The sequence below is a fragment of the Heliangelus exortis genome, chromosome 3 (genome assembly GCF_036169615.1).
Source record: "Heliangelus exortis chromosome 3, bHelExo1.hap1, whole genome shotgun sequence".
NCBI lineage: Eukaryota > Metazoa > Chordata > Aves > Apodiformes > Trochilidae > Heliangelus > Heliangelus exortis.
In genome coordinates, this window is record NC_092424.1 from 104732582 (window position 1) to 104753896 (window position 21315).

The following is a 21315-nucleotide window of genomic DNA, read 5'->3' on the forward strand; positions in this document are numbered from 1 at the left end:
TCATTTTTATTTTATGTGAAGGGCACCAGGAAAAGAAATGTCACTGGAATAAAACAATGAAGCAGGTAAAGTGAGCACCCACTCAGACTTGTATAAACTTTAGAAATTGGTGGGCCATAGCTTAGTGGGCAGATTTCCACAAGTAATACTGACTTAGACCCTTGTTAGTAGTCTCAGAGACAGCCAATTGTTTCAAAATAGACCATGAAATCTGAACTACCCTTCAGTCCCTACTGAGGTACCTTTCCAACTTGGCGGTATGAAAGGGCATTTTTGGGGAGGCACAAATGGTGCCTCGTGTCATGCTGTACCTGCTCGACAGGGTATCTGGTGACTTCAATATCCCAGGCTTTCAATCTGGTACCTCCTCTAAGCACTAAATCCATCAAATTTCAAACCAATTAACTGAGAATGCTCTACTTAATCCTAAACCAACCAAAGACACATAAAACTTCAGTTCCATGAAGTCCTTTCCTTGCTGCAATAACATTCATCACTCTTAACTATACTTCGTCTTTCGTAACTTTTTAGAGAACTGAACTGCCTTTTTCTGTTAAGGTTGCACTCCTTTTTGCTGGTGATTCCACCCACAGCTATCGTCATCTCACAATCCTGCCTATGTCTCCTCAAACATTGCTGTCTAATCAGTTTATCTTACTCTGAACTCCTCCAGCAGGTCTCTTTCCCCTCAACTTTACAACAGGTAGCAATTAATCATAATAAGCATCCAAACAAAACACCCTTCCCAGCTACATTTTTAAAATGGATACTACTGCTATACTACATACAGAAAAATTTAAAGATAATTCCCACTCAGAAACCTGAACTCTATGACTGAAATAATAATAAAAAAAACCACACCTAGAATTATCAAGTATGAACTGGAACAGGAAAGCATTTTTGTTTTCCCTATAAACTACCTAGAAAGTGACATAGTAACTTATAGTTACATAGTCCTTTCAAAGTCAACACAAGAAATAACTACATTTGAATTTAAACAAATTGCAGTATGTGCTGTTTGAATGGTGCTTAATTGCAAAATTAATTAGAAAAAAAAAAAGAAAAAAATCACCTGACAGTGCCCCAGCCAAGCCTTCTTTTAGTTCTATTTTTAAGGCCAGGCAACACCATTACAGTGGGATGGTAGTGTATGGTAAGGTATCTTTTTTGTAAGGTCAAATTGCAATACCAGATTCTGAGATGTTAGTGCTCTGCAAGATGTATCAAGCATCACAATTATTGCACTGTATAGGATTATGTCCTAAAATATAAATAATTAGTACTTATTTTACTATTAGTTTTCAAAATCAAGTGGTAAGAATCAGTAAATACTTTATGCCTCACAGTACTTCTAAATAACCACCAGGTTTTCCTCTTAATTAAAGCCTTCTAATTCTTAACAGTCAGAAAAATCAAGTTTTTAACTCTCAACTTTAGCTTCCACTGATAATCACTATTTCCAGAAAGGAGCTGATGCTGATGTTCTACTAATAGACAAAAAAAAAAAAAAAAAAAAAAGAAAAAAAAGAAAAGAAAAAGAAGAAAAGAAAACCAGTGTTCTGCAGGTGAAGCAGTACGCACAGTGATGCTCTGCAGTCATTTCTCTTTCAGGAACAGCCTTCTAGAGAACAAAAAGTCAAGCACCTGAAATAATGGTATTTCTCATCTAGATTACTTAAAAAAAGTAACGAAATCCTAGCTGCCGTCAGGGTGTGCAGTAACACCATCGAGTGCCACGAGAGGGCAGCAAGGTCCTTTTAAAAGGAAGTCCTGTAGGCTCCTTTCCCCTCGCACCCTTCTCCATTGCTCCACTGATCACAAGTTCAATTCAGTGCTGGAAACTAATAGGGTAGCATTTGATTATATGCTCACAAATTGCATGGCTCTAATTAGCAATACACTGTCATGGAGCTGCACATGTGAAATCAAGAATTCTTTGAGGTTGGTTGGGGTTTTTGGTTTTTTTTTGTTTGTTTGTTTGGGTTTTTTTGTGGTTTTGTTTGTTTTTAACTGAGCCTTCAAGAAAGTCTAAATTAAATATGACAATTTATCCAGCAATTAAAACAGAAATTAAGAAACTTGGTAAGTTTTAACTATGTTACAAATGTGTAGTAGAACTAGACATATATAAAACATTTCATATTTGGAGATTATCAGACCTTTCTTCACTTTGATTTGGGAACAATCCCTTTTGAGACTTGTAAGATGGCTGCACTGCAACTGAAGACTCCTGTCTGGCCTGTGAAACTACTTAATAATGTTAAACAGGATCATAATATAGAAAGGCTGAAAGCATTTCCATTGCACCTAGAAGAACCTGTTGTACTTCAAAAGCATAAAGAAACCTTAACCTTGTAAAACCCTGGATGCTACTATAAAAAAACAGTAATTTAATAGGTAATTAGCTTTTCTTCTCATGTAACCTTTTATTACAGCAGCAGTGTTACAGCTCAGTGGCAATTTTGCATATCTGAAAAACATGGTATCCCTCAATAGAGGCATAGATGCTTCTTATGTCCAGATATACTCTTGTATACAAGAGACTATTTTCTTATATATTGTACTCAATGTTTTCCCAGTCCAAAACCACCAAACCATTAGTGTGGACTTCAAAGACATCTGAAAACTCTCGAGTAAGAACACTTTAGAAATTTAAAAGCGAAGTCTAGTTACCCAAATGTTCCTGGTTAGCCTACAGCATTTTCTGGCTCTTCAAGAATTAAGGACACTTGTTTTACAGATTCTGATTCCAAACTTGAAAGGAACAAACAGTGCAGGTTGTATAAATTGTTTGGGGAACAAGCCCTACAGAATAAAGCACCTAATCTAAACATTTCTGCAAACACTGGTATTTTAAAAAACTGTTATCAGGCATCAGTATGGCCACACAATTACAAACTGTTGGGGAATAAAGTGTTCATTCTTCACATAATCACTTTGCTATCACTTCTAATCTTGTTGAACAAAAACTCCTGATGCAATGAATAGTATTATTTTACAGCTTAGCTGAACCTAAGTCCTTGTGGCTAGTCCATAGGGAAGAACAGGCACAGAGGTTTAAAAAGCATATAGACTATCTAAAACAGAGCTTTACTAAGCTTAAAGCACATAAAGCATGTTAAATTACTAACTCCTTAACATGGAGTTATATTTAAAGTATAGGAGAACATGAAAAAATACTATGAACTAGATCTAGATACATTTATTTTGATAGCATTAGTCTGTTAGTACTTACTACCAAGGTACTTTTTCAACTGTTTCAGACACAAGCCAGATTTACAATAACTGTTGTTTAAATCAATCAGCAATACTATTTTCTTGTAAAATATGTACAGGTATAAACACCTTAAACTTCATGGCTACAAAGTATTTGTTCATCTGTAAAAAGTTAGCTTCATCTCATCCTCAGATAAAAATGCCATCTTCATATGGAAAACAGAATTACACATATATTATGTACAAATATATGTACTTATATTTTATAATCAATGCACATGGTTATTATACCTGGTTTACTGAAGCCCTACAGAGTAGATACACAACAGAGGCAGTGAGAAGCTCCCCACACTGTCTTGACACAGGGCCTTGACTCTTACCCAGAATGATGACTTCTGAAGATAAACCAGCACCAATGTAAACTAGTAACAACACACAGAACATACTTCCTTCCATAAGCTCAGATTCTAAAAATCCTACTCTGCACCAAAACCTTAAAATGCTACAGTGTACCATCAGAGTAAGCACTACCAATCTAAAAGATTTTTCATAACATAGGAAAAATAGTTCCTCTCATTTTTTTGCCCCTGGGAGTGAAAGGGTAGTTCAAATTCATGACCTTACTGCTACAACTGATTACAGTAAAGCAGCAGTTAGACAGCTGACAAATCCCTTCAAATTCAGGAAAACTGACACTTGAACAAAGTAATTAGCACATTCCTATTTTAGGATGTTGGATAAGAGTTGGTGAGAAGAGATAAAACAGTAAAATATCACAAATTTCTTACAAAAGGGAAAATGGTCTTTTAAGCTACAAATTGCAGCAGTGTCTGACAAAGGGGTTATAAAATCATGCACCCTTTCCCAGTATTGTGCTCTAGTATTCTGGTGGCTGAAACAGGAGCAACAGAGTTTGATGCCCATTTTAAAATAAGAGTTAAACTTAGCTGAACCTGTTCATATAAGCAGGCAGGTCAACAAGTTCTGAAGGTGGAGGGAGAGCTGCATTTGACAGGCATTATCAGAATACCAATGAAAACTGCATGCAGACATGAACTTACAATGCTGTTCTACTCTGAAAAGTGACTACTTGGTAATCATACCCTTCTTAAAATACACTTGTTTAATTTCAGGTACATCTCACATAGTGAGACAGCTGTCTTTTTTATATGTGAGGACAAACCAAACGCTTCCAGGAGCTGTTGATAAACACATCAGAAGAAATTTAACAGGACAGACAATTAATTGCAGAAACAGTCTTAAACTTTTTGTGATGGTGCAACTTGGATGTAACTGCACAAAGGTAAGACACGGGGCACAGTGCAGGAAATACTAGGAAAAATTGCTACATTTTTGTGAACAAAAAAAATCTAGATAATCTCAAATTTCCAAATTTCATATTCATTTATTCATATTCATTCAAATTTCATATATTCATTTGTCAAGGCAGCAAAAAGCTTACCCATAATCAAGATTCACTTCATCTGGAAGATGAAGAGGCAGTACACATGGAAGCCAACAAGGTTGTGTCAATTTTCAGAGTACAACTGCACACAATGATCTAGTACATGATCTTAACAGAACTATTATGCTTAGTTCACACTGCCAAACAGTCCAAATGGATTAAAATTTAACAATTTCTGCTGACAGAGGTAACCCTCTATCCTGGTCGCAGCTTATTTTCTCAGAACTGAAAAAACTCTTTAAAACATTTATGAAATGTGAAACAACACAGAACTTCAGATGTTTTGAGATTTAGATAATGCCTTCCAAAATTTGGTGTAAGTATAGTTTTCAGTAATATGAAAACTATTGTGAGAGTACTTTGAAAAGAAAGAAAGAAAAAGATTTCCATGATAACCCCATTGTCAGATGTTCAGAACTTTCTCAAAAGCCTCCATTTGGGCTGAAACTTTCCATGCTTGGTCTCAGCCCAAAGGTGCACTTTGTAGACCTGAAAAAGGAAAAAAGGTAAGTAAAAAAAAATAAAATGTGCTGAAACAACCCCTTGCCCAGTCTTACATTGGGTATTCAGCACTTAACCGTGAAGGGGATACTCAACTGCAAATGTAATATATTTAAAGTACTTTTAACCTTGTTACACAAATCACTCACACATTTTTCAAAGTGTATTTTGGTAGGCACTTTTGAAGTTTTTTCCTGTTTTCTTTGCACTAACAGAAGTACAAGGGATTAGGTTGCCTATTACATGCACAAAACTGTGCAATGAATAGTTACTAGAGCAACAGGCAACTCAATCTTGAAATTACATTGTTGCATTGTATGATTTCAGCATAAAATTAAATAACCACATATTTTTGCAGCAAAAAAGGTAAAGTTTATGAAGTTACTTTAGCTTAGAGCCATTATCTTCTAAATATATTGTAGGCTGTGGTGGGGTTTCTCTTAGATTTTTAAATTTTCTTTAATTTTTTTTTTTAAAGGTTGAGCTCCCATGTCATCTAACTAGCTCAAAAATTTTCTATAATATTCTTATAATAATTCTTTAAAATAATACATCTGATAACAGAGACATACCACTGATAAAGCCTTTGCTACTTCTTTCACAAGTAGATTTCCTTTTTTTTCCACCAGCCTGGTGATAAACTATTTGCCTTCCTGGCAAAGCATCTTGGCCATGAAGTAGTAGGCTCATTCATTCAAGAACCACCTCTCAATGTATTTTACACATTGAGAGCTCTGCTCACTTTTCTGCTTTACCATGGTAAGGGGCAGCAGTGAAAGTCACTACACTGGTAAACACAATTTAATTTTAAACCCTCCTTAAAGTAACACACTGAAGTAGAAACAAAAACAATACACCTTTGCTTGTTTCACTATAGAAACATTATACAAAAAGGACCAGTAAGTCTCATTAGGCTCTCTCTATTGGGCTTCTGCAAAGGAAGAAAAATCAGTTGTTGGCCTGATACAACAAAAATCTGAGTGCCCTCCACTGTCAAATCAGTGAGCATGTGAGCATGCTCTTCACCCTTCAGGAATGGCCCCTCCTCATTACAAAACTGTTTAACAGCAAAGGCAATGTGACATCTCTTATGCAACATATATTTTTACACATAGAAATACATACACACATACAAACAAAAAGTGGCTTTTTTGGTTTTTTTTTTTTTCGTTTTTTTTGTTTTTGTTTTTACCTAAATGCAAACTGGATGAGGATCCATGTGATGAAAGTGATGGCGGTGGCGTAAGTGAATGTCCTGGCGTTTGGCTTGGCAGAGGCATGCCTATTGGACTTGGAGAGGAGGAAAATCCCAGACTATTGTAAAATGGCTGCCCTATGGGTGCTAGGCTGCTACTAGATCTTTTGTACAATTCAGAGCTAGTAGATAGAGAATCTCTCCTTGTGGCACTACTACTTGCAGAACTGCCAACTGAAGAAGAAATAAAAAGACCCTAATTACACAGTGTCAACTGAATTAAACCTATCCCCAACTACAGCTGGGCAATAACAGATGAGATCACAATCATTACAGCAATCTTTATGACAAAGACAATTACTCTGATAACCACACATGCTTTCAAGTAAATCTTAAGTGGGTCTAAACATACCACTGGTAAGTAACTTCACCAATGCCTGTGTCTTTCAACATTTCATTCTAGACTTCTCACAGTAATATTGTAGCACTCTGTTTTCACTGCCTGGACTCAGGCTTTGGGACAAACATGGAATTTATGAGATCAGATTACACTGTCAGTTTACAGAACACATGATTCTAAAAATATTTCCACTAAACTCTGATAATTTTTTTTCCACCATAAATGATTAATCAGACAGTGATACTCAATTTCAGGAAAAAGGGCACAGACAATTGATTGTTGCTTGAGGGTTCAGAAAATAATTTATGTTGCTGTTCAGCTGTTTCTGAACTTCCTCTTGTTTGTGAACCCCTCACCTGTAGGAAAAAAATGAGTACTTAAAATTCCTTATGGGAAGTATGGTTCTCAAAGAAGTGATTAAAAAAGATATTATAATGGAGGAATAGGCTAAGAAGATGAGAAGCAGAGCAGAGACAGGAAAAATAAGGTGAGAAACTAAAAATGTAATTTTACTGCGACCAGTATTTCTGAAAGTCAAATTAAACTAGAAGCTCTGGATAAGTGCATTAGTGAAGGACAGGTTATCCTGCATAGCATCATTCAGAAGGGTGATGAACAGTCTAGGATAAATTAGGAGAACAAAAAAAAAGTTTTTAGAAATGTCAAATTCTAGTATCTATTGCATACTAGTGAACTACAGAGTACCTATTTTAACATTATTATACTCATGAACAAAACCAAGATTATAGATATTTTTATAACAAAGACAATTCTTAAGCTCAATTTGGAAAACTGATTTCTTCTTCCACTTTAAAAAGTCAGAATTTACACTTCCATAATCTTTACCCTCATCATGTACTTTCCTATTAAAGCTGGCAGCAAGGCTCAATATAAAGCTCACCTGATACTTCCCATTTTAAGGCAATAATTTGTTTTCTCCTAAATTAACAACTTGTCTGCCATTTCAGAAAAACAGGCAAGGAAAGATGCTTTACCCTTAGCAAAATAATTCAGCAACCTATTATTTGAGCAGTTAATGCATGAATGTACTCAGACCAATGTGCGAGCAGCACATCTTTATTTCCGTGCTCTCTTTGACTGAGCTAAATCTTAGCTGAATCATAGTCTGTACAAATTCAGCACAGATCTGTTACAGATTCATAGCTGAAAATATGAATTCCTGTCCATACATGGCACATCTGAGATGACTGGTAAAAGCTTTCCCTGCAACTGAACCTTTAGGCTTCTGTGTGCCATGCCAAAAATGGGCTTTCAAACTGCTGTCTAAGATTGCACCTTGCATTTGGAAGGCCCATCAGGCAGTGTGGAGAGGAGACAGAAGCCAAACACATGAAATAGACCAGAGAAGGCATGGGGGAAAAAAAAAAAAAAGAAAGAAAAAGAAAAGAATAACTAAGGGAGAGAAAGGTCAGACCAAGGAGCCAACAAGGAGACTGCAAGAAAAACTGGCAAGCACTTTCCAAACCAGTGGGACAGAGAATGAAAAGAAAGCAGATCTAAAATTAGGTAGTAGGAGGTATATGTGACTGTGAGGCAAAAAGTCTGGAATAAGTGAGCTGATGATGGGAACTTCACACAGTACAAGCAGAAACAGACACATACTTGGGAGAAGGAAGGGAAGCAGGAGACAAATGTTGCCTGGAAACTGGGAAAGGCAACATAGGCCAGAAGGAAAAAGATACTGGCCCAACTAGGCAAGGAGGTTGAGAGTAAGACATCAGAAGAGCAAATGAAGGTAACAGTTGAAAGAAATCTCAAGATTTGAGACTAGCTGTACAGGTTCTGGCTCAGCTGATGAACCATGTGAATGGTAATACAATGCTACATGATGGGTTGCTATTTTTCCAATTATGTAAAAAGATAAGACAACTTTAGCTTTCTTTCAGGGTTTCTTACTCAGCCAAATTACTGCAGCTTAACAAGTGACTGTGAACCAGCTGAAATGCATTTTCACACACACAAGCAAAGATCACAAAAAACCCTGAAAATAATTTGAATTAGCTTCCCCCTCTTCACCACTGTCTAAGCCAATGCAATTACTTTAACACTCACTACAAGCCAGAAGTAGGCATCTGGAGAGCTGCCACTGTAGCTGATAGAATTCTTAGTTACGTGTTAAGCTGCAGTAACTTACCATGTACCTAAACCTTTAAAATGGAATATGAATAACTTTATTATAACAGAGCTGTAATGTACACACAGCCATTTATGCTATGCTTGCCTCTTCCTGTTTTTCACTTTACTGTTCAGTCGTTCAGCTAGGACATGCTCATCTTTCCATTTTTTTTTTTCCCTGCAACACCTGAAAACATAAGGGCAAGCTCTGTATAGCCATCTGTCAGTCTTCATGGCTGTATTTTAACCAAAATTTGAATTTCACAACAACAATGAGGGGAGTTGCAAAACTAAATTTGCCTCAATGTGCATTCACACCATTTGTAAGTACTCTTCTGTGTGATTCTATTCATATACATATACACACCTAAGTCAGGAACTCTTTAAAACAATTATCAGGAAGTATTTTTTCAGAGGCTATTATGGCAAGTACAATTTATACTTGGCAAATGGGCACTTTCAATATACTTTTATTCCAATGATACTAATAACATATTCCATGTTTAGGTAGCACCTTTCATCAGCACGTCTCAAACTGCAAAAGCACAGGCTTTCTGCTTCCCTGTGGGAACTACCATGCTAATTAAATCCCCTAGGATACTGCTGCACTTTTTCTGCATATCCTGTCTATGCTGAAGACTTTGGACAGAGCTCTGGAACTGACCTTTGCTACAAGGAAAAAGGTTTCGTCTCCTGTGCCAAAACAAACTATGCTGATTCTTCTTCAGCAGATACACAACTAAAATTTGTATTCTATGGAAATCCTTGGGATAATGCTGGACAAAAAACTTCTATGACTTAAAATTGTTCTATCTAGAGACTTAAAATGTGTGAACTGCATTATATATGCAGATATCATCAATGATATGAAACTGTGCCTAGAGCAAAACACTGCTGCTAAGAATTCACTGAAATCCTACAAATAAGGTGTGACAAATTGTATTACAAAATATAGCACCTGCATAGTACAATTACTTTGTAAATAATATCTGCCTGCTGTGGTATTACTGGCACCTAAGAAACCCTCATTACTGAGTAACCTCTACATTTATGAAAAATACAAATTGTTTTTAAAACGAAGGTGGTATGTTTAGAGTCTCCTAACTGTACTTTTAAAAATCAGATTATTAGAGAGGATCAGTGTAAAACTTGATTTTGGATTTCCTAGCATCAGCTTTTTAAAAGTAAATAATTGTTCAGATTTCATGTATAAAAGAAAAAAAACACTGAGAAAATCTGTGTTGGTATGCAGTACAGCTGATGTCACTATTCACCTCCACTTAGTTAACTAACAAACAACAGGTATTATATCTTAACACCGGAGGCTTTTTCCTTCTGTTTTTATATATATTAACTTGTACTGTAAATAATACTAAGTTTTTACATTTCTTTCAGCATTCCATTTTTTTTTTAATAATTTCCCCCGGGGCATTAAATTATGAGAAAAATACTATTTGGTATATAATTTCCCCCAACTTCTACCCATCTGCAAGATATGTAGGACAATAAGCAAACTCCATTGATTTAATTAAATACCCTGCATGTTTAAAAACTGTGCAAGTAAGAAATTTCTGCTATAGAGCAGAAACACGATGGCAACAATTATGGATCTTTTTAAATACCAAATTATATGTAGGAGCATCTGTTCAAATAATTTAAGGCCCAAAACTCCCACAGAACTATTTAGGCTTAACTGTATTTAAGATTAAATCTACTGGAGTTAACAAGGTCTATGCTTAGGTATTAAGTCTTTCTGCTTTATAAATTCTATTAAAAATGTTACAGAAACAATATTAGATCACATTTAGAACGACATACTAGTTGATTTTTTTTTAAAAATTGGGAGTTTTCCTAACATGAAAATTCGAACCAAGAACAAGTACCTCAAACGTTATAAATTGTTGCTTTAAACATAGATCAAAGACTTTCTTGTAAATGAAAAAAAAAATCTTACTAAAAACAGCAGTAAACTTTTGGGGCAGAGTAAGGTGTTCAAGGTAAGAAGTATTTTGGAGATATCTATGACTATAGGATATTTTTTAAAAACGCATCATGTACACATAGTCCAATTTTAAATTTTAAAAAACCCTCTTCTTCCACTATGATTTTTTTCTTAACCTGAACAACCTATCTTTGCATTCTTTTTTGAAATGTATAAGTATATATTTTGACTGGATACAGGTACATTTTTTTTGCTTAACACAGAAGTCTCACAGAATTTCCTCACTATGTAAACAACCTACCTGATGAGCCAAATCCACCAAGTGCGGAGCCGATAGCTGCTCCTAAAGAGCTGCTACTTCCAAAGCCAAGAGATGTGCTTCCTGGTTGGCCAGGACCATGTGAAAAAAGGGAACTGCTTTGGGAGTTATTGGTCAAAGAGTTACTGCCATAAAATGAACTGGACTGTAGGCTACTATTTGTTTGCTGTTGCTGTTGCTGTGGCTGGGCACCAAGTGGCCGAAATAGACCGTTCGTGGCTCCCGCGAGATTGTTTGCTGTTCCTCCAGCTGAAGCAGCTGCAGCTGTAAAACACACGTTTTCAATCATAATTACTCTCTCAAACATTTCTGACTGAAAATGGACTATTCAGATCTAAATCATATTTTCTTGAAGCCCTCTTAAACAACCAGAAATTCGCATATTAAAGGACTGAAAGAGACTCTGTAGTATCATACAGTCTTAATTACCCAAGGGAAAAATGAAGACAGCCTATGTTGTAGGCTAATCAAGGCTGCAGAATTGTTAATGTAATTGGAGGAAATTTTCAGTGTAAACATGTAAAATATAATTTACTGAACTCTTTTATATCCAAAGTTGTGGCAGCAGAGTTGCAGCCAAGAATAATTCAAACACATCTTCAGCTACTACTATTAGAAGTGAGTTCTGCATAGACAGCAGCTTATAAATTAACTTAATCTAATTTTCTTAACAGAATTATCTGGTGATAGAATTTTGGACTTTAATTAAACAAGTGCAACAAATACAATCAGTCAGTAAAGCAATACCAGACCCTATAACTGATAAAAAGAGAAAAAGAAAACTAAGAGACTTTAGGTATAACTAACTCTCCTCTTCTGCTGTCCATTCTATAGTTTTTTTCCTTGCCACACTTGCAGGAGAAAAGAACATCAAAGCCCCAGAGCATTCCATCATCTTCTGCCAGACCGAAGCAATGAAATGATGCTTCCTAAAGAACACTGTTCAGAGGACTGATGAGAAGTGCATGTTAAATGCATGAGGAGAGGAAAGGGGAAAATGTTCACATCTGACAAGGAACAACATTTGCAGAAACATGTCTGTATATGTATGGGGAGGGGACTAACTAAATCTGAATTAAAGAAGACTACATTTCTGAGAAACAGCAGTATCTCCCAGAGAAAGGGAGGCAGCAGGGCAAGGAGAGCATCTATGGTATATCCTTCATAAGTAGAAAACTTCACAGATGCGTTCAAAACATATCAGCAAGAGCAAATACTAATCAATCATCATTACTGTTAAGATTCAGTACAAAAGCAGAAGAAAATTCCATGCAGTATCAAACACTTACCTGCTTGTGCTGCTGCAGAACTGATTATAACAGGAGTAGAGGCCACCAATCTGACTGGTGCTCCAAGGCCAGTTCTTGCTCCAGGGCCTACTACTAAGGCACCAGTCTGATCATAATAGGCAGTGGGAGCTAGTACTTGGTAGCCTACAGAAGACAGAATACAAGAATTAGTAGTACAGAGAGTCTCATACAGTCAGCATTTCTTCTCTCCTTGAAAATATTCTGACAACAAACAGCAAGGAGGAAAAAAGTATTTCTGCCATATCACCACAGAACATCAACTGGACATCAAAAGAAAAAACATGAACTACATAAATCAGTGTGACAAAATCTCTACTATATAACTACAACAAAACTGTTTTTGTTAATTTAGTAGTCTGAAGTTGAATTTTGTTTTCAAGGTTAACAAGTTAAGTAATTTTAAAGCTTTAATAGCTTCTGATGAAGTAGAATTAGACTAAGAATCCCTAAAAAATCAAAGAGCTAGAAGTGCAGCCAATGAACTATAACACTACTTTTCAGGTTGACTATCCTTACAAACCAATAAAACAAAAACAAAACCCAAGAGAATTTCCGTATTCCTCCCATGTTCAAATATATACTCATGTTATTAAGAAAATGATTGGGGTTGCAAAAAAAAACCAAAAAACCAAAAACCACACATCTATTATTGTACAAGTAAGAACCAAGATTTTCCACAGTACTTTAAGTCTCCCAGGTTTCCAAGTAATATTTTCTATTCGTCAGCTGTAGTTTCTTCTGCCTAGATGTCTTGCTCCATAACCAGAGCTGGGAACACAGTCTGCCTATGGGGCTGGTGATTACAGCACTCTGCACAAAAGCTGGAGACACAGGTCTCAATTCTCTCACACTAAGAAAATCTGAAGACATGAAGGAGACTCGGTAACTGGAGATCAGTGATGAAAATCCAGATCTCTAGGTTTAATTTGCAGCTCTGGAGATGAATGCATTACACTGGTTACGAAAACTTATTATTACAATTCCAAACATGTTTGTCCTCTCTTCTCACTACTTGTTTTACACACCAGATGCATCTAACTTTCTCTGTCTGACTGGCAGCACAGGAAGGCAGTTGCCTGCCACACAGCCTGGCTCAAATTCTGGCTAGTTAAGAACAATTGAAACAAGTTCTTAAAATTGAACTGATTAGGAAACCTTTGTTATAGGTTCCACTGTGCCTCTTCCACCTACAAAACTGTACTGTGCTGCATTATCACCTTCAACCACTATGGAAGACTGATGCACTCCCACAGTGGGGGAAGGCAAGAGTGACGAAAAGGCGAGTGACTGCTGTCTGATTTACTGTGGTGCTCTCTGGAACACAGCATGGAATATTGCAAGATTAGTGACACAGCAGAAAAGCTCTTTATAATATCACATGCACTCTTGCATACATTAGCAATGTTTGATTACTAGTACCTATGTAATTTCTACTTTTACCCATAGCATGTTCAACCAATAGTACCACATTGGTTCTGCCATTTGTTCCTGCTGTATCATACAGAACCACTTTTTCAGAACTCAGAACTGTCTAATACTTACCAGCACTTTCTCTGTCTACCTACCCTCTTCAAATATTCAAACCCATGGATGTCATAACTGAATAACAAAAGGACTGGTCATATATTTACATCCTTGTACTCATCTGAAACTAATACACAGCATTTTATATGACTTCAGGTCCACAATGTCCTTTCCAACCTGACCTTCTATGATTCTCTGATTATGATTCTATGTTAACAAAAGATACTTGGTGGGAGGGAATCCAAAAAGATAATTTAGAGTACTGCATAAATTAAATTTATTTGGATTAATAAAGTGGTTTAATACATTACTTTTGGATTTTCAAAAAGTACTTGTCTAGAATGACTGCTGAATTTAAAAACAGAAGCAACCTTGCACTCGCTCTTTGCATTACAAAATGCTTAATTTCTTTGATACTTCCTTACCACTATCTTATCTGTGATGCCACCCACACACAGGACACTTAAAGTTAGTAATAAGCTAGGTCATTAGCACCAAGATATCATTCATCACAGAAGGTTCAAGCCATACATCAGAACTGGTGAGGGCTTCTATCTATGCTCCTGATCTCTGAAATGAATACATTCTGGCCTGGCATAAGAGGCCCTCTTAGCTTTCAACTCATATCTACTAAAACCAAGCAACGTAGGACTGTTTGTGAAATTACTGAGACCTTGCTAAGTGCACCTGCACCTTCAAACGTATAAAATTATTTACTCTGAAAGAAAAATTTCAAAGAGATTGCCTCAGATTAGATAACTGGAGAACAGCTTCCATAGCAAAACTTAGTCTTCTGCTTTCCTTTCCTTCACAGTATTATACCGTGTTAAAATGTACAATATTATACAGTTATATATTAATATTATACAGTACTATACTGTATTAAATTTTGCACCCCAGTCTAGAAGGATGAGCACAAGATTAAAACTATTTCCCAGCCTTTTCTCTTAGCAAAGATAAGATGTGAACTTGCCAGATCTCCTCTCTAAAATTCCTTCACTCCTGTTTCAGTTTTCATTATGTCTCCACATCATCATCATCATCTCTCTGTGGCTGTGTCACTTCCCCTCCAAATTAACAACTATGAAAACTCATTTCAGTGCCTTCACATTCAAGCTTATGATTGTCTTCCACAGAAAACCCCCCCATACCTTTGGACACCTTTTAATTTAGAATTCAACTGCTTTATCTATGCTGTCTCCAGCAGGGAATGTAAATCTGGTTCACTGTGCTTTGCTGAAATGATTTCTAAATGTCTCCAAAACCACAGACTCAGAAAACTTGCTGGATTCTTTTCACACAAACCTTTAACGTTCCTAAAGAATGAGAGGAAATTTGTTCTCTTGGCTTGTGCAGCTCACTCTTAGTGTTGATCTTATTCATCCTGTGATTTCTTCGCTGTGTTTTATTGGATACTTCACAACCTCTTCTTACATTCTTAAAGTAATACTGCAAAACTCTGCCAAGATCTACTTTCTTCTCTCTACACAATTTCCCCAGATCATGACACCCAGTAGTATGTCAGAGTTTCTCTACTCAATTTAAGTAAACAGATGTGACAACTCAATTATCTTCTTTTTTAGCAATATCATCCTGACACCTCTCTCTCCCTTCCTTGAAGACGATATCCTGCCAGTCACAGTAGAGTCCTCTCTCCCTATGTAGAAAATCTAGTTTCTCCCTTCTTAATGATTCCAAGATCCAGTTATTCTCCTCTGCATACATAATTTAATTTTTTTTTCTCCTCTTTTTCTCTCTCTCATTTTTTTAAATGCTGCAGTCTTCACTTCAGTGTCCCAAGCTCACCAAAATCTGAACCACTAAAACCTTTGTTCATTCTGATGAGGATATGCAGACTTAATTCTGTGTTTGTCTTCTTTGTCTGTGAGACCAAACAAATTCAGACCTTACTGGCTTACCTGTAAATGATTTAGATTTCTATAACCACTGTAACCTTGCCAATACTGTAACTCCCTGTTTGTCTGCCACAATTAGATCTGACCACAATGCCACAGATTCCTCTAGGTAATAAGAAACACAATGGCAATACAGAAATTGTTGATTTTAATGTTTTATACATGTTTTTCAGACAACTCATGTGCCCACCTGCATGCTAAATTAACCATTGCAGTAAGCTTCACTTGCATGAATTAAAAAAAACCTAAGTTGCATCTGACCAAGCCAACACAGTCATTAAAGCCTCCAGAGGGATTCACCAGACCCACAATCAAACATCTATTTTAGGGTAAGCTGAGCATCTCTGCAGCCTCTGCACTGAGGACATCTCCATTGAACACAAAGGCTCCTTAGATAACTGAGGTCACATGCAAATTCCTGAATTTGGATGACTGAGTTCAGACTTAGTCTGTGATCAGGACTGGTTTTATTCATGGAAAATAATGTATATTGATTATATCATGACAAAATTCAGAGTACCCTCTGACTTTGTCTTACACAAATTCTATCAAAATGTGGGGCTTTTTTTAAGAATTCTTGTTACTGTAAGACATGCTGAATTAGGACTGGAATAATTACAAACGTAATTGCACAACTACAACGCAAAATGTATTTGACTTCTGATGTCAGAAGGTTTTAAAAAAGAACTTGCAATTTTTCTGGAAGGATAGTTAAAACTTCAAGTGAAAATCAACCTGGCTTTCAGACACTTTACATTCAGGATGAGACAGGTGGCTGAAGTGCTACACAAATAGACCTCCCTCAATAATTAATACAGAAATACTTGAAATATCAAATTTTCAAAATAAAACAATCCCATAGTTGGGATACATCATTAGTTTCATCCAACATGAAGGCTGTGGCAAGAAGAAAGCAGCTGGAATGATTTAAAGACAATAGTATGTATAAGCTTAATACTATACTCTTATTAACTCACAGTAAAGCCAAACTGTTCTCACTGTAAAGAGTAATCAAAAGATTGAAAGTCAATTTGGACCTTAAGTTTCCTATAGAACATCTAAATCAATTGAAACAAGAATTTCACACACTTTCTTCTTGTTTATTATACTATATAAGTTGTTCAGTACTAACTACCTGGTATTCATTTAATCACATTTTTGTATCCAGCTGTAATCTAGTGGTCTTCAATCGATTTTATAGTATGTGAACAGAAAAAGGCACCTCTGGAGCAAAACACAATTTATCCTAAATCATGCAACAAAAACAGAGGCAGATCAAACCAGGACTAAAACTTTTTTCTCTTCATTAACTGCAAAAGGAGCCTTAAGTATCTAGTTCAAATACAGACATCTAAAATAGTATCATGATTCCCATCTAAAAATGGCTTGTGTTAATTTCATCACCATAGATCCTCCTTTATCTGTGACTCACTATGAAACCAGCTTTATGATGACTGAAAATAAATCTCCTTTTTGCTTAGACTTTGTGCTTGTTGCACACAATTCCTACTCTAGATCACTCTAAAATACATTCACACTGTGGCCATCCACGTATGCAGCTGATGGGACAAAGATGCAACCTCCAGAGGGAGCAGAAAAAGAAGGTTCCATCCCCCAGAGAAAACCTCTCCAGGCTTGTGGAGGAGGAAAAACGTCCTGAAGTCCAATCCTCACAGAACACACTCTTGCATTACAAGAGTTTGTTTACAAAGTTCATCTAACTGACCACTCAGTATTACTTTGAACCATCTATTTGGAGAGGGGGCCTTCTTGAGGGTTTAAGAACTACCTTTTAATTTAAGATACTTTTCTTCTTGAAAACAGTGTTCTTTTTATGTCTTTTCATTATGAAGTTTGGGTTGAGCTGAGGTCTCCAGTGTTGATCCCACTCAAGATAAATGTCACAGGCTTTTTACAAGGCAGGGACCACTCTGCAGTTTTAGAGCTCCATATCCAAAGAACTATTAAGTAACTATAAACAAGCATCAGTCCCCACACACAGCCCAAATACAAAAAAGGTATTGCTAAGTTCTGAGGCTTTGCAAGGTGAGGCCTGGATACCACTTGAGAGGTGCTGTGGCAACACACTTAACTGATTCCTCAATTTTAGGCAAAAGGGAAAGATGCTAAAACCTGAAGATACTACAAATAAGATTAAGTAAAAATGGCAGTTGTAAACCCAAACAGACAAGAAAAACATAAGTGTCAATCTGTTCTACAGCTAGAGGTGCAAAATCTGATCATGTGAGGCCAAGTGCACATTACAGTCCCAAAGCATCCAGCAACAAACTTATTTTCTGCAGCATGTGAAGTTTCTCACAGTAGTGCTGAGAGGAGAGAACCTGCACAAGTCAAATGAATCTGCAGCTACCACCATTATCTGACTTGACTATGTAAAATCTTAATTTTCATTCTGAAGAACCACCAAATAAACCTGCTTTCTCAGGTAGTTGTACCAAACACTAAAAAGTGATGCTGAACTGCAAGCTGATACATTGTGTACTGATTGCACATGCAGTGAGACTCAGAATAACCACTACTCAGACAAGAAGCAAGTAGCCATGCACACTAACTGGATCTGAGGCTCCAAGCTTTGGAGTGCTTCTACAACAAGCATATTGTGATCTTTAGAGATGATTAAGCAGTAATGTTCCTTTAAAAATTCCTAATTCTGGTTTCTGATTTTATTTTATTATTATTATATGCTAAAAGTAAAAAATTACTACAGAAAGATAAATTAATACTTCCTGTTGCATCAGAGTAACCATTCAGACAGCTGAGGACCTTTTAAGACAGCATGTACTAGCTTCATTGTATTTTAAATTATCCTGCAATAATCTGCAATACTCCTTGTGCATACATCTGTAACAACACATACAGAGAAAATGTTTCCAAATTAAATATACCAGAGGAAATTCTTGTGCTTTAACAATGCCACATAAGTTTTTTAATTCAACTGAATAGAAAACTATATAAAACTCAATTCTAAGCAGCTTATCATAAGCACAGCAGGACGTTGATAGCTGGTCTGGTACCTAAGAACACCAGTATTTTACCTGTCAGTGATTCTCTAAACCCACTGGTAACAACATACCTGGCATGCCTGTAGCAAGACCTTGACCAAAAGCCAAAGCTGGGTTTGCTGCTGCAGCTGCTGCAAGTGACTCTGCCTGCTGCCCTTGCTGACCCTGGTTGGGAGTGAGTGGGCGCTGAGTTGCTCCAGCACGAAGAACCTGGAAAAGACCAAAATGAGACCCTTTCCTTAAAAGGTCAGAAAGCAACCCCATTATATGCCATAAAAGGTCTAAAGAAAATCTAGAACAGCTGGTTTGCATATTTGATGCCACTTAGCTCTGAATTTCATTCAGGGAATAGTCCACCTTATTGGTTTCAAGGATATATATACTTGAAGAATAATAAAAGGCATAAACTATTTTGCTGACAAATGTCACAATAAAACTCCCACCCCACTCCAGACAGCAGAACTTCTGGTTGTTCCATCAGTGGTAAAAATTAAGGAAGAAAATCTTTAATACTGGTATATTTATGATCCACATCATTTATGAACCGAACATCAGTCCTTGCCTGATAAATGCACTTGTTTACATTAATTTCAGGCAACTGAATGATTCAGGTCTGAATACTTCACCAGACTCAGCAGTCATTCTCCTGGGCATAGCATACAGAGCTGCTGTGACTGCTGTGCTCTGGTGTGATGGGCTCAGACATTCTGTGCAGCCCAACACCTGGACAGCTGTGTGATGCTGGGGCACCTCACTTGCAGCTGCTACAGTTTTCTTGGCCCTGGCTTTGGAATGGGTGGATACCAGAGCTAAGTTACCTTCTGGAAAGGAACAGACTGCAGCTGACCTTGCACCCTGGCCTGCTCTGCCAGCTTGAGCTGCTCTGCAAAACGCTGCAGCACACCCTGTGTGCCCATCCTGTTTGCTGCCCCTGGGTCACTCCTGCTCCCTGAGGGCTGCCCTTGTAGGTGACAGGGTTGGGCCTCCAACACTCCAGCTGAGTCAGAGCCATCCCATGCTGGCCTGGAGCTGTCTCCCTGCTCAGGACAAGGAAGCAGCCCTCCTTCTCCCCTCCCCTTCCCACCTCCCCCCCGGCCCCTTCTGCTCTCTTCCTTTGCACTACTTTTTTTCTTTTCTTTTTGCATTCCTTGATACAACACAACATCTGAACTACGTAAAACTTTCTAGAAGCTGACCTTTATGTACTGAAAATGTTTAAGGTAAAGCTTTACATATACATCTCCCTTTTATGAAGAACATACCGGTTGCTGTCCCTGTTGTGCCTGGGAAGCTGCTTGCTGATTTGCTGTGGTATTTGCTGCTGCAGCTTGCTGCTGAAATAAATTGGCTGGATACACCCCCCATGGAACACCATAATACTGAGGTGGAACCACAGCAGGACCTAAAACCAGAAAGCATTATTATTGCATCTAATGCATCTGGTTAAAATAATTGTTTGTATTTTTTGCAGCGTATCTCATTGAGCTATCTTCTAGATTCCAAAACAGAAATTCATATTAAAAAGAATCCCCATATTACTGCCATAATAATACATGGATACAAATTAGTTAATTTAAAGGATTCATATCAAACCATACCTCCTCTATGAAAAGTAAATAGCTTTGTGAGATTTAGGTGGAACAAAAAACTTAAAGTAACCAGAGCTTGTACTCCAAAGAACACTCAAAATCAGTTTCCATGGCTGGAAAAAAGATTATTTCAGACCACCACAGAATTAACCAAATTCATTTTCCTGACAGTGATATACTGAGACTTTATTATTCCTCCTTTCTCTATGCTTCCTTTGCCTACAAACATGACTCTTGCCTCTGCCTTCCTGCCTATCATGTCTCACTCTTCAGAGCAGGCACACTTACCTCCACCAGTGGAATGGTAAAGAACCCACAGAAGAGAAGCTCTCAGTATCTATTGTACACATAATGCATTATGTATACATATATTTTAGTCCTTTCTACTGCCTTTCCCTTGAAACCACCAACTGGAGAGGTTGGGTTTTTTTTCAAAGTGTTATACTCAGGTCTGAGCACCAGCTGGGACTTGAATACTCAGCAGTGTTGTTTCACAGTGGTATCTAGCAATGTTTTAAGAGATTCTCCTGGGCTTGGGGTTTATCTGTTGTCTGGGCCTTTTAGCACACTGGTGACCATCTTTACCCTCATGCCCACTGGGAATGAGGAACACTGGAATTAGAAGATTAATTCATCAAGTAAAAACATACAAGGAAAGGGCAGTAGCTGTCTCATCTTCTGGAAAGAATACATACTACTAATGTCAGATGAAACTTTATTAAGGACAAACTTTTTTAGAACAGAAGAAACCTAATTGCTGCATGTAAAAGTCCAGTGTG

The 21315-nt window shown here is 37.1% G+C and overlaps 1 protein-coding gene across 9 annotated transcripts in view; it reads right to left on the reverse strand.

Annotated features, from left to right (window-relative positions):
• PUM2 (pumilio RNA binding family member 2) overlaps positions 1-21315 on the reverse strand; it is a 67244-nt gene that overhangs the window by 11855 nt on the left and 34074 nt on the right. For 5 of the 9 annotated variants that reach the window (XM_071742008.1, XM_071742010.1, XM_071742007.1 and 2 more), the window contains exons 9-13: positions 20210-20349; positions 19019-19157; positions 12464-12607; positions 11157-11438; positions 6375-6611 (exon numbers count right to left, since the gene is read on the reverse strand). In XM_071742008.1, the coding sequence (XP_071598109.1) occupies positions 6375-6611; positions 11157-11438; positions 12464-12607; positions 19019-19157; positions 20210-20349 (942 nt within the window). The remainder of the gene's footprint in view (positions 1-6374; positions 6612-11156; positions 11439-12463; positions 12608-19018; positions 19158-20209; positions 20350-21315) is intronic. The other 4 variants (XM_071742011.1, XM_071742012.1, XM_071742014.1 and 1 more) reach the window with 1 other exon arrangement.